At 40.0% G+C, this 13958-nt stretch overlaps 1 protein-coding gene across 1 annotated transcript in view; it reads right to left on the bottom strand.

Moving 5' to 3' along the window:
• Window positions 1-1470: 1470 nt before the first annotated feature.
• Window positions 1471-13958, bottom strand: part of lin7a (lin-7 homolog A (C. elegans)) — a 46190-nt gene continuing 33702 nt past the window's right edge. Inside the window, exons 4-6 of the mRNA XM_083910424.1 lie at window positions 12043-12252; window positions 9926-10153; window positions 1471-3232 (exon numbers count right to left, since the gene is read on the bottom strand). Of these exons, the coding sequence (XP_083766550.1) occupies window positions 9926-10153; window positions 12043-12252 (438 nt within the window). The 3' untranslated portion in view covers window positions 1471-3232. The remainder of the gene's footprint in view (window positions 3233-9925; window positions 10154-12042; window positions 12253-13958) is intronic.

The following is a 13958-nucleotide window of genomic DNA, read 5'->3' as shown; positions in this document are numbered from 1 at the left end:
TACCACAGTAAGGGTTAGAGTTAGCTCTACCACAGTAAGAGTTAGGGTTAGCCCTACCACAGTAAGGGTTAGCGTTAGCGTTAGCCCTACCACAGTAAGAGTTAGGGTTAGCGTTAGCTCTACCACAGTAAGGGTTAGGGTCAGGGTTAGCGTTAGCTCTACCACAGTAAGGGTTAGGGTTAGCCCTATCACAGTAAGGGTTGGGGTTAGTGTTAGCTCTACCACAGTAAGAGTTAGGGTTAGCCCTATCACAGTAAGGGTTAGCGTTAGCTCTACCACAGTTAGGGTTAGCCCTACCACAGTAAGGGTTAGCGTTAGTGTTAGCTCTACCACAGTAAGAGTAAGCGTTAGCGTTAGCCCTACCACAGTAAGAAAAAGTCCAACGTGACTTTTTTGAGGTTTGTTGTGGTAGAACTGGACAGGGCGGGACTCGGAACCCCGTCGATCACCTTTGGGACGAACTGGAACAGAGATCTTCTCGTCCAACATCAACATCTTCCGTAGCATCGTAGCTTCAGAATCTTCAGGTAAGATGTTCATAAAGCTGCGAAACAGTTACTGTTGACTGTGAAGACTGAAGAAGGTTATTTGTTAGCTGTTAAAGATGCTAAAGATCTTAAAGATGTTAAAGATGTTAAAGATGCTAAAGATGTTAAAGATGCTAAATTTGTTAAAGATGCTAAAGATGATAATGATGAAAAAGATGTTAAACATGCTTAAGATGCTAAAGATGGTAAAGATGCTAAAGATGGTAAAGATGCTAAATATGTTAAAGATGCTAAAAATGATAAAGATGCTAAAGATGCTAAAGATGTTAAAGATGCTAAAGATGGTAAAGATGCTAAATATGTTAAAGATGCTAAAAATGCTAAAGATGCTAAAGATGTTAAAGATGCTAAAGATGATAAAGATGCTAAAGATGATAAAGATGCTAAAGATGATAAAGCGTGACTTTGAACCCCGTCGATCACCTTTGGGACGAACTGGAACAGAGATCTTCTCGTCCAACATCGACACCTTCCGTAGCATGGTAGCTTCAGGTAAGATTTTATAAAGCTGCGAAACAGTTACCGTTGACTGTGAAGACTGAAGAAGGTTATTTGTTAGCTGTTGACGGTCAAAGCGCTGGTGCAGCGTCAATTATGTCCGTCCATCTGTGGTCAAAGTCACTGAAGGACGACTTTGACCACACAGAGACACACGATCCTTGAGTTAATAGAGAGATTTGTGAGGGGATTAAAGTCTGCAGTGAAGAATGTGGCGCCGCCAAACCCCCAAAAAACCACACACGGAACGTACCATCTGTTCATAATAAACTGCAAAATATGTGAAAATCGATCGTATTTTTATGAAATAATCACTGGAGACAAAGATGAAGGACGACTGTGTCCACTGTACACAAGCACATAGATTTATTTATACAAATATATTATGTATAACAATTGCATATCAACATTTTCGTTTGTTTGTCGGGGTTTTTTTTTTTTTTGTTCAATCTTTTACGTTAAATACACGAACATCAGCTTCAAAAATGCAAGTCAATTAAGAAAGAGTTAAAAGATACAAAAAGAGATCGGCTTTTTAACGTCACCTCGACGCTAACGGGCTACGAAAGAAACGTTAGCGCGCGGAACGACCTTTTGAGTCTGGAAAAAAAGAAAAAGAATTCGGCGACTTTTCGTTCACCGTTCTTGACGCTAAATCGGCTCAACCTCGATTTGGACCAAACCAAAAAAAAAACGATGTGCTTTGAGTTTGTGGGATTAAGAGAAGAAGAAGACGATGAAATAAATTAGAAGAAGAAGAGTTAGAAAGAAATAAGACGTAGAACACAAAGATGGAGATGATAAAGATGTGAAAGATGATAAAGATGCTAACGATGCTAACGATGCTAACGATGCTAAAGATGTTAAAGATGAGAAAGATGCTAAAGATGGTAAAGATGCTAAAGATGCTAAAGATGGTAAAGATGAGAAAGATGATAAAGATGATAAAGATGATTAAGATGATAAAGATGGTAAAGATGGTAAAGATGGTAAAGATGTTAAAGATGCTAAAGATGCTAAAGATGCTAAAGATGTTAAAGATAAGAAAGATGTTAAAGATGCTAAATATGTTAAATATGCTAAAGATGCTAAAGATGTTAAAGATGATAAAGATGATAAAGATGGCCACCACTGGAGTTCTTGGATTGTTTGGTAGAGAAACTGATTTTCTTTACAGGTAGACAGGAAATAATAATAATAATAATTATAATAACAATAATATAACAATAAAAATAATAACAATAATAATAATAAATAAAAAGATAGAACATTCAACACAATCCCATCGTAAAACACACAATGATTGTCAGAACAGAACTGCGGGGGAACAGACTCACATGACTCACTGTATGTGCTGCATTATACAACTTATTACTTTCACTACTATTATTTTTAATTTTCCTTTTAAATAACATTTCCATAACAGAAGATAAAACTTTACCATAAAATATCTCATCTCATAAACTTTTTACCATATAGAAAAAAAAATAAAACAAACAATTTAGCACATTTTGACACATTCACGTTCGCAATCGTCGCCGTTATTGCACACGAGTTGTACGTTTACCGCCTGTAAATCAATAATAATAATAATAATAATAATAATAATAATAATCTCTTTCAATGGCAAAGAGGAGACGTTTGGACTCAGAAGCTGCCGATGGACAATGTTGTAGATGTTTGAGTGTTTTACGTGTTATTGTCTTATTGCTAAATCTAAAAGGAAAACGTTGTTGCTACAGTATCGAAGGTTTAAGACTTTCAAAGTAAGAGAAACTGTTGGTCGTTCGTACGGAGACACAAGCACCAGTTGAGGAACCGAACGGAAAAAAAACACCACCGTACAAGTGACGCCGGGGAACATTCGTACGAGAAAACAAGAAAAACGACGACGTAGAAAAGGAAATAAATAAAAACGTAGGACCTTCAGCGTCGGCCTCGCTCTGAGCGCCAGGTTTTCGTGGCTCTCTTCACTCGGTAAATGGTGGAAAAACTGGAAGCGAGAGAGACGTCGGTCGGTCGAAGAGTCTTTTACTCGGTTAGCTTTCTTGTCCTCGGTGACGGCGGAGAGAGTTTTCAACTTTTGGGATCTTCCGCACAAACGGGATCGTCTTCAGGAGATCGGACTTGTTCGCTTCGCCCCTCGCGTTCGTCACTTCTTCTTCTTCTTCTTCTTCTGGATCGACCTGTGAGAGAAGGAAGAAACGATCTGAGAGCGATGGTTTGACGGCCGTCACCTCCCCCAACCCTACGTTTTTTGCCCTAACCCTAAATTTTGCGCGTTCAAATGCAATTTTCCCCCTGTAATCAACCGTCAAAACGAAGTGAAAGACGAAATTACCCAGGATGCTTTGCGTATTCAGCGAGCCGGCCGTTACGGCGGCCACGTCTGCCGAGGAACAGTTTTGTTGTAATATATTTTTATCGGAAAATAAGCTTACGTTACAACGTCGAAGTTGTTATGCTAATGTCAGGAAATAAGTGACGATTTATGAAAGATGGTAAAGATGGTAAAGATTCTAAAGATGATAAAGATGTTAAAGATGTTAAAGATGCTAAAGATGTTAAAGATGGTAAAGATGCTAAAGATGCTAAAGATGTTAAATATGATAAAGATGGTAAAGATGTTAAAGATAGTAAAGATGCTAAAGATGTTAAAGATGCTAAAGATGTTAAAGATGCTAAAGATGTTAAAGATAGTAAAGATGGTAAAGATGTTAAAGATGGTAAAGATGCTAAAGATGTTAAAGATGCTAAAGATGTTAAAGATGCTAAAGATAGTAAAGATGTTAAAGATGCTAAAGATAGTAAAGATGGTAAAGATGCTAAAGATGTTAAAGATGGTAAAGATGCTAAAGATGTTAAAGATGCTAAAGATAGTAAAGATGGTAAAGATGCTAAAGATAGTAAAGATGCTAAAGATGTTAAAGATGCTAAAGATGTTAAAGATGCTAAAGATGCTAAAGATGCTAAAGATGTTAAATATGATAAAGATGGTAAAGATGTTAAAGACGTTAAAGATGCTAAAGATGCTAAAGATGATAAAGATGTTAAAGATGCTAAAGATGATAAAGATGTTAAAGATGCTAAAGATGATAAAGATGTTAAAGATGCTAAAGATTCTAAAGATGATAAAGATGTTAAAGATGCTAAAGATGATAAAGATGTTAAAGATGCTAAAGATGTTAAAGATGGTAAAGATGCTAAAGATAGTAAAGATGCTAAAGATGTTAAAGATGGTAAAGATGGTAAAGATGTTAAAGATGCTAAAGATGTTAAAGATGGTAAAGATGCTAAAGATAGTAAATATGTTAAAGATGCTAAAGATGGTAAAGATGCTAAAGATGTTAAAGATGCTAAAGATGTTAAAGATGCTAAAGATGCTAAAGCAGCTAGCTAACTAGCTAGCCAGTGATTTGCCGAGTGCTTCGAGGTTACGTGGCCCTACATGACAGGCTACACGACTCTCGAAGCACCTCGGCGAATCGCTAGCTAGTTAGCTAGCTGCTTTCATAAATCCTCACTTATTTTCGGACATTAGCATAACACTTCGACATTGTAACGTGCTGTAATATTGCAAGTATTGTGTGTACCGCCGTTCACTTGAACACGAATACCCGCGACTTCAGATTTCAGCGCAACAACAGGCAACACAACACAACACAACAGCTGATCCACCATCATTTTTCCTGAATGAAAACAGTAGCACGCTCCACCGGTAGAATTGTCAACATGGTGACGTAGGTTAGCACGTTCGTCGCGTTCACTACGCTAACTTGCATGTAGTGATGTCCCAATACCGCTTTCCTCAACGAGCCTAATTCTACTTCTACTTCGTCTTCTTACGACCTCGGCAGCTTCTGGGAATCACTCGCAAAAACACAACTCCAAAGTTTGAAAGTCAGGGTTCACGCACCTTTTTTTTGACGTCACATTCAAGGACTTTTCGTTGACTTTCCAGGACAAATTCCCTCAAATTCAAAGACTAAAATCTCAAGATGGGAGGACAAACTTGTAAGAGCTTGTCTTCGCCAATGGCGTCCACTTGATTTGCTAGCATGCTCTGAATCTGGATTGTCCATTTTTGAGGATCTTGGTCAAAGATCTTGGCCGAAACTGAGAAGTTTGAAAATCAGGGTTCAGGAACCTTTGGTCGACGTCAACTTCAAGGCCTTTTCATTGACTTTCCAGGACTATTTCCCTCATATTCAAAGACTAAAATGTACTGACAAAGCTCAAGACAGGAGGACAAACTTGTAAGAGCTTGTCTCCGCCAATGGCGTCCACTTGATTTGCTAGCACGCTCTGCATCTGGATTGTCCATTTTTTGGGTTCTTGCTCAAAGATCTTGACCGAAACTGAGAAAGTTTGAAAATCAGGGTTTTTGCACCTTGGTAGACGTCACATTCAAGGACTTTTCATTGACTTTCCAGGACTAATTCCCTCAAATTCAAAGACTAGAATGTGCTGGCACAGCTTAAGGCGGGAGGACAAACTTGAAAGAGTGATCATCCATTTTTTGGGATGGTTGGTCAAAGATCTTGGCTAAAATTGAGAAAGTTTGAAAATCTGGGTTCTTGCACCATGGTTGACAAGATTCAAGGCCTTTTCATTGACTTTCCAGGACCAATTCCCTCATATTCAAAGACTAAAATGTGCTGAAAAAGCTCAAGATGGGAGGACAAACTTGTAAGAGCTTGTCTCCGCCAATGGCGTCCACTTGATTTGCTAGCACGCTTTGCATCTGGATTGTCCATTTTTTGGGTTCTTGGTCAAAGATCTTGGCCAAAAATAAGAAAGTTTGAAAATCAGGGTTCTCGCACCTTGGTTGACTTTAGATTCAAGGACTTTCCAGGACCAATTCCCTCAAATTCAAAGACTAGAATGTGCAGACTTGTAAGAGCTTGTCCTTTTTTTGGGGGGGGGGTTCTTTGGTCAAAGTGGAATCTTTGGTCAGTTTTCTCTCTCTTTGCTCGACTTTACTCGCTCGTTGTTCTGCGCGGAATCTCGCGTCAACAGCCTCGTCTACGTACGTCGTGAAACGGTAGGTGGCGTCGTAACAAACAAGGGAGACGCTTAAACCTAAACATCAACTTCTTTCTTGCACAAAATGTAAATTTCAAGGACCCTTGGGAACCCGTCATGCTAACCACGTGTCATTTAGACTACGTTGCATATTTAGTAGCTTTTATGGACTGATATCGGTCTTCCTGGGATCGTCCGTCGGGGTTTTCCTCGCCTCACCTGCTCCTCATCGTTCATCTCTAAACTCGTCCGCTGAAGTATTTAACGTCTTGTGCCAGAACGTCGTCGTAATCTCGCAGAAATCTTCGCCTTTTGGCTCAAAACTTCACTTCTTTCCCTTTGAACGTTTTTTTTTGGGGGGATTACCTGAGCCGCTCGGGTTTGTCGCGCTCGACTTGTTCTGCCTGTTCACGCTTAATGAAAATCCCTCTAGATACGTCTTTTGTCTCGTGCTCTACCGTGAAAATCCGCTCGACTCTCGCCTGCAAAACCTCTGTTTTCCGAGTGAACAGAAGCCGCTCTTCGGACGATCATCTCACGGTTTAAACATCGTTTGTCAAAAGTCTCGATTGAGACGCGTTTACAAAAAAACTGGCATCTGTTAAAATTAGTAAATGTGTGAGCGAGGAGGAGGGAAAAGAGCTTCAGAGCTTCAGAGTGAGATTAATGCGCTCGGCTGCCGAACCCAATCTGGGCGATCGTCATGTCAGTGTTGATAAAACATGATTCCTGCTCTGTTCGCCGTCTGCAGCTCCAAGCTACAAGCTCTCAGATATCGTCCAAATCCTCGTCCTCGTGCCAAGTGTAAGACGAGCGAGGGACGGGAATTTGGCGGAATTTCAGATCAAATGGGAGGGGGGGGGGGTGCCACGGGGATCTTCCCAGTTCATCGGTTAATCTAATCTCACGGTAAATCTGGGAAGAATTAGGCACGGTGTGATTTCACTCAGTGTAACGGTGTAACTAAGCACCTGCTTTGGGCCTCGCGACCACAAGAGGGCCCCCCCCCATGATGCTAGCATCCCCCAAGCCAAAGCAAGGCATCGTTAAAGGTTTTTAAAGCGGAACTTCTGCTAACTTCCCGTCTGTCGCTGCCGTTAGCATTAGCCTCCTTTACTGAATATTTGATCAGCTAGCCAGACGTTTTTTGTTCGCTAAGCTAAGCTTAGCATAGATAAGGAAACTGTTATCCGGACTTTGGCTGTGCTACTTACTTTTTAAGAGTTTTTTTCCACAGCCGGCTATTTGTTAGCTTAGCTTAGCATAGAGCAGAAAACTGTATATAACTGTTTTGGAAATATCAAGTTTGGTTGTTTTTCCTCCTGGATAATTGTTTGTCCATATTTCTTTGACACTGTTTAAGTTGTTGATTTTATTTCCATTTAATTCTTTTGTTTTATAGTTTCTATCCATGTTTTTATGTCTTTTAATTTATTTTTTAGTTGTTTTAGATGGATCTCATCGCCTCTTGTGAGCTTCTGTGCTAATTTATAGCGTCTTTCTATTTATTATTCTGCAGAGCACTTTGCGGTCGTTTTTTAAAAAAAATTGCTTTACAAATAAAGTTAGATTGGTAAATCTGGGAAGAATTAGGCATGGAATGGTGTGATTTCACTCAGTGTAACTAAGCACCTGCTTTGGGCCTCGCAACCTCAAGAGGGCCCCCCCCCCCATGATGCTAGCATCACCCAAGCCAAAGCAAGGCATCGTTAAAGGTCTATTGTTTTATTTTGTTTTTAAAGCGGAACTTCTGCTAACTTCCCGTCCCATCTGTCGCTGCCGTTAGCATTAGCCTCCTTTCCTGAATATGTGATCAGCTAGCCAGACGTTTTTGTTTGCTAAGCTAAGCTTAGCATAGATAAGGAAACTGTTATCCAGACTTTGGCTGTGCTACTTACTTTTTAAGAGTTTTTTTCCACAGCCGGCTATTTGTTAGCTTAGCTTAGCATAGAGCAGAAAACTGTATATAACTGTTTTGGAAATATCAAGTTTGGTTGTTTTTCCTCCTGGATAATTGTTTGTCCATATTTCTTTGACACTGTTTAAGTTGTTGATTTTATTTCCATTTAATTCTTTTGTTTTATAGTTTCTATCCATGTTTTTATGTCTTTTAATTTATTTTTTAGTTGTTTTAGATGGATCTCATCGCCTCTTGTGAGCTTCTGTGCTAATTTATAGCGTCTTTCTATTTATTATTCTGCAGAGCACTTTGCGGTCGTTTTTTTAAAAAAATTGCTTTACAAATAAAGTTAGATTGGTAAATCTGGGAAGAATTAGGCATGGAATGGTGTGATTTCACTCAGTGTAACTAAGCACCTGCTTTGGGCCTCGCAACCTCAAGAGGGCCCCCCCCCCCATGATGCTAGCATCACCCAAGCCAAAGCAAGGCATCGTTAAAGGTCTATTGTTTTATTTTGTTTTTAAAGCGGAACTTCTGCTAACTTCCCGTCCCGTCTGTCGCTGCCGTTAGCATTAGCCTCCTTTACTGAATATTTGATCAGCTAGCCAGACGTTTTTTGTTCGCTAAGCTAAGCTTAGCATAGATAAGGAAACTGTTATCCAGACTTTGGCTGTGCTACTTACTTTTTAAGAGTTTTTTTACAAAGCCGGCTATTTGTTAGCTTAGCTTAGCATAGAGCAGAAAACTGTATATAGTTTTAGAAATATCAAGTATTGGTTGTTTTTCCTCCTGGATAATTGTTTGTGAACGATATGTGCTCGTCCATATTTTATTTCCATTTCAATTTAATGTTTTTGTTTTATAGTTTCTGTCCACATTTTTATGTCTTTTAATTTATTTTTTTAGTTGTTTTAGATGGATCTCATCGCCTCTTGTGAGCTTCTGTGCTAATTTATAGCGTCTTTCTATTTATTATTCTGCAGAGCACTTTGCGGTCGTTTTTTTAAAAATTGCTTTACAAATAAAGTTAGATTGGATTATCTCTATAACCCCCAAAAGCGACCAAAACACAGTGTTGATCACCTTCTAATCAGTTTGTCGAACATTAAAGTTGCGTCGTGTGTTGCTGGTTCCTCTAACGCCGTTCATCCCCTCATTTTAAAGGTGCTCTGTGCTCACTGTCAAAGTGCATCAGGACAAATTCCTGAATTTAAAAAATTCATAAAAATTATTCCTTAAGAGGTTTAAAAAATATTTTCAACGGATCCTTGTTCAGGGCGATGCCAACTATTATGATGGTACATTTCAAATAATTCCGAGATACTTTTTGTTTTTGAGAAGAAAGTCGGCTAACTCATTAGCTCATTTTAAAGGTGCTCTGTGCTCACTGTGAAAGTGCATCAGCACAAATTCCTGAATTTCAAAAATTCATAAAAATTATTCCTTAAGAGGTTTGAAAATATTTTCAACAGATCCTTGTTCAGGTCGATGCTGACTATTATGATGGTAAATTTCAAGTCATTTCGAGATACTTTTTGTTTTTGAGAAGAAAATCGGCTCACTGTCAAAGTGCATCAGGGCAAATTCCTGAATTTCAAAAATTCGTTAAAATTATTCCTTAAGAGGTTTGCAAATATTTTCAACGGATCCTTGTTCAGGGCGATGCCGACTATTATGATGGTAAATTTCAAGTCATTCCGAGATACTTACTTTTTTTCCTGAATTTCAAAAATTCATAAAAATTATTCCTTAAGAGTTTTGCGAATTTTTTCAACAGATCCTTGTTCAGGGCGATGCCGACTATTGTGATGGTAAATTTCAAGTCATTCCGAGATACTTTTTGTTTTTGAGAAGCAAGACGGCTAACTCGTTAGCTCATTTTAATGGTGCTCTGGGTCAAAATGACCTCCCTCCCCCGCCGCTCCGTCACCCTTGAAGCCATGAAGCGCCTCACCTACGACATGTGGTTCTGCTGCGACGGCAGGTTCTGCTGCTGTTGCTGCTGCTGCTGCTGCTGCATGAGCAGCTGCTGCTGCTGGCGTCTCCGGGCCGTGCGCAGCTTCTCGAATCGCGCCTCCATCTCCTCCAGGACTTTGGGCGTGTAGCGAACCACCAGCTTCACGCTGTCCTTGGCCGTCTTCAGCAGCTCCACGGCTTTCTCGTGATGCTCGCCCTCCACGCTCTGCAGGAGGGTAAGAGACTGTTTGAGCGAGCGATAGCAAACCAAACCCTGACTCATCTCATGTATAAATTCACAGAATGTGTTCATTGTGCGAGACAAGGCAGCGCTTTGATCTCCGCGGTACAAACGCAAACGAATCACTGCTCCGTTTTATAACAAGCTGCCAAAAGGTTTCAGTGTTTTCAGACAGGATTAGATAATAAAAAAAAAGAGACAGATATATATATTTATCTTAGATTCTCTCACATGTCTGCTGCTGAGAAACTGAAGCACACTCGGATTCAAAAATTCATTAAAATTATTCCTTAAGAGGTTTGCAAATATTTTCAACGGATCCTTGTTCAGGTCGTTGCCGACTTTTATGATGGTAAATTTCAAGTCATTCCGAGATACTTTTTTTTTTTTAGAAGAAAGTCTGATCAAAACAAAAGTGCATCAGGGTAAATGGATCATTTCCTGAATTTCAAAAATTCGTTAAAATTATTCCTTAGCAGATTCGCAAATATTTTCAAGGGATCCTTGTTCAGGGCGATGCCGACTATTATGATGGTGAATTTCAAATAATTCCGAGATACTTTTTTTTTTGAGAAGAAACTCAGCTCACTGTCAAAGTGTATCAGGGCAAATGGATAATTTCCTGAATTTAAAAAAAAAATTCATTAAAATTATTCCTTAAGAGGTTTACAAATAATTTCGACGGATCCTTGTTCAGAGCGATGCCGACTATTATGATGATGAATTTCAAGTCATTCCGAGATACTTTTTGTTTTTTTGAAGAAAGTCAGCTCACTGTCAAAGTGCATCAGGGCAAATGGATCATTTCCTGAATTTCAAAAATTCGTTAAAATTATTCCTTAAGAGGTTTTCAAATATTTTCGACAGATCCTTGTTCAGGGCGATGCCAACTATTATGATGATGAATTTCAAGTCATTCCGAGATACTTTTCGTTTTTGAGAAGAAAGTCAGCTCACTGTCAAAGTGCATCAGGGCAAATGGATCATTTCTTGAAATTCAAAAATTCGTTAAAATTATTCCTTAAGAGGTTTTCAAATATTTTCGACGGATCCTTGTTCAGGGCGATGCCGACTATTATGATGATGAATTTCAAGTCATTCCGAGATACTTTTCGTTTTTGAGAAGAAAGTCAGCTCACTGTCAAAGTGCATCAGGGCAAATGGATCATTTCTTGAAATTCAAAAATTCGTTAAAATTATTCCTTAAGAGGTTTTCAAATATTTTCAACGGATCCTTGTTCAGGGCGATCCCGACTATTATGACGGAAAATTTCAAGTCATTCAGAGATACTTTTTGTTTTTTTGAAGAAAGTCAGCTCCCTGTCAAAGTGCATCAGGGCAAATGGATAATTTCCTGAATTTCAAAAATTAGTTAAAATTATTCCTTAGCCGATTTGCAAATATTTTCAACAGATCCTTGTTCAGGTCGTTGCCGACTATTATGATGGTAAATTTCAAATAATTCCGAGATACTTTTTTTTTTTTTAGCAGAAAGTCAGCTCAAAACAAAAGTGCATCAGGGCAAATGGCCAATTTCCTAAATTTCAAAAAATCGTTAAAATTATTCTTTAGCAGATTTGCAAATATTTTTTATGGATCCTTGTTCAGGGCGATGCTGACTATTATGAAGTTAAATTTCAAGTCATTCCGAGATACTTTTTGTTTTCGAGAAGAAAGTCAGCTCACTGTCAAAGTGCATCAGGGCAAATGGATATTTCCTGTATTTCAAAAATTCATTAAAATTATTCCTTAAGAGGTTTACAAATATTTTCACCGGATCCTTGTTCAGGGCGATGCCGACTATTATGATGGTAAATTTCAAGTCATTCCGAGATACTTGGATCATTTCCTGAATTTCAAAAATTTGTTTGTACCACGCCATTGACGGACAGCAGCTGGTCGCCTCGCTTCAGGCCGCCCTGTCTCTCCGCCACGCCGCCGGGAATGATGCGTGAGATGTAGATGGGCGAGTTCTGCTCTTTGCCGCCCATCACGTTGAAGCCCAGTCCTTCCTCCGTCTTGGGCAGCTCCACCACCCGCGGGTGAGAGTGACCCTCGCTGGCCGCGAAGGCAGCAACCGTGGCCTGGAAGGAAGAGAGAAGATAATCATCATCGACACAAATGTGTCCTCAGTGTGTTTCCAAAGTATCTCGTGTTGTCATCCGTCACCTTTGACGTTATCGTCCCTGAAAACAACACAATAAGAATAGAGCTGGGCTCGCTATTCGCTAACGGCTAACCGGAAAAAGACGCGCGCGACGTCATGTTTACGTGTCTCTGAACTAACGCTAAAGTTTAAAAACGGAGGCGCGCAGTGCACAGGTACGCTGGTTATTTGTTAGCGCTGCTCTTTTCGTTTCATAAACAGACCGCTCCAGTTCCGCAGTAGGCGGCGCTAACGGAGCGCTAAAGGAGCTAACGCAGCTAACGGAGCTAACTGGTAAACAGTGCCTGGACTCAAACTTGACAAAACACGACGTCACGAGCGTCTTTTTTCTAGTCAGTCGTCACGGATCATGCGTTAATGTGCGTTAACCGCTCGTTAGCACGTTAGCGTGTCCAGCACTAAATAAGAAATGAGGTACAGGACTGTGTACGTCATTTATCTCAGGGTGAAGGAGGAGCTACACATCGACGAACAACGATGATTTCCAGCACTTCTTCTTCTTCTTCAATTTATGTTCTTGGAGTTTTACGGCAGTTAGCATCCGTTAGCATCCTCTTGAATTTTATCTTTGTTGTTTAATATACAGCTACGTGTTGTCGTTTTGTGTCACGACCGTTAACTATAAACAAAGCGTTAGCACGGGGGATGTTTAGATGTTTCCCAGAGTTTGCTTTGAAGCACGAGCCAAAGCGCCAATGCTAACTCTAACCAAGCTAACCGAGGCGCCGCTAACCCATGAAAATGGCACTTTCAGGCCTTTGATGCTCATCCTTTTTGCTCATACAGTCATTCAAACCGAACCTCTTCTCTTTGACTGACAGTCGTCACGGATCATGTGCGTTAACCGCCGTTAGCACGTTAGCGTGCCCAGCACTAAATAAGAAATGAGGTACAGGACTGTGTACGTCATTCATCTAAGAGTGAAGGAGGAGCAACAACGATGATTTCCAGCTTCTCTTCTTCAATTCATGTTCTTGGAGTTTTACGGCAGTTAGCATCCGTTAGCCTCCTCTTGAATTTTATCTTTGTTGTTTAATATACGGCTACGTGTTTTCGTTTTGCGTCACCATCGTTATCCGTTGGGAACTATAAACAAAGCGTTAGGGCGGTGGATGTTTAGATGTTTCCCGGAGTTTGCTTCAAAGTGCCAAAGCTAACTCTAACTAAGCTAACCGAGGCGCCGCTAACCCATGTAAATGGCACTTTCAGGCCTCTGCTCTCTCTCCTTCGTGTCATTCAAACTGAACCTCTTCTCTTTCATTAGCCTGTGATGCTACTATAGCGAGCTACAGTTCATCTTCAGCATTCACGTCGTCGCCTCACAACGACCTTCACAACTTTATCTGCGTTTCTGCGGATGACAAAAAGCAATCTGGCAGATGGCCGCCGCCACCGCCGTCTTCCCAGAGACAGACAGGCGTTTTAAATGAAATCGTTTCCAGGGGAAACGAATATGACTCCACACATCGGCCTCTGTTGTTTCCCTCCCTTTTCCATCATCTCTATTACGATCACTATTTAGCGCCTTTGGCCGCGACTTAGCGGCTAAATTAATCTCCTTAATGAAGCAATCAAAGAGAAACGAGTCGCTCGCGTGAAATATAAAAAATCTCCATTGTCGTT

The sequence above is a fragment of the Microchirus variegatus genome (assembly GCF_963457635.1).
Source record: "Microchirus variegatus genome assembly, chromosome: 2".
NCBI lineage: Eukaryota > Metazoa > Chordata > Actinopteri > Pleuronectiformes > Soleidae > Microchirus > Microchirus variegatus.
Note: the sequence above shows the minus strand (reverse complement) of the source record. Positions and strands in the feature narration are given on the sequence as shown.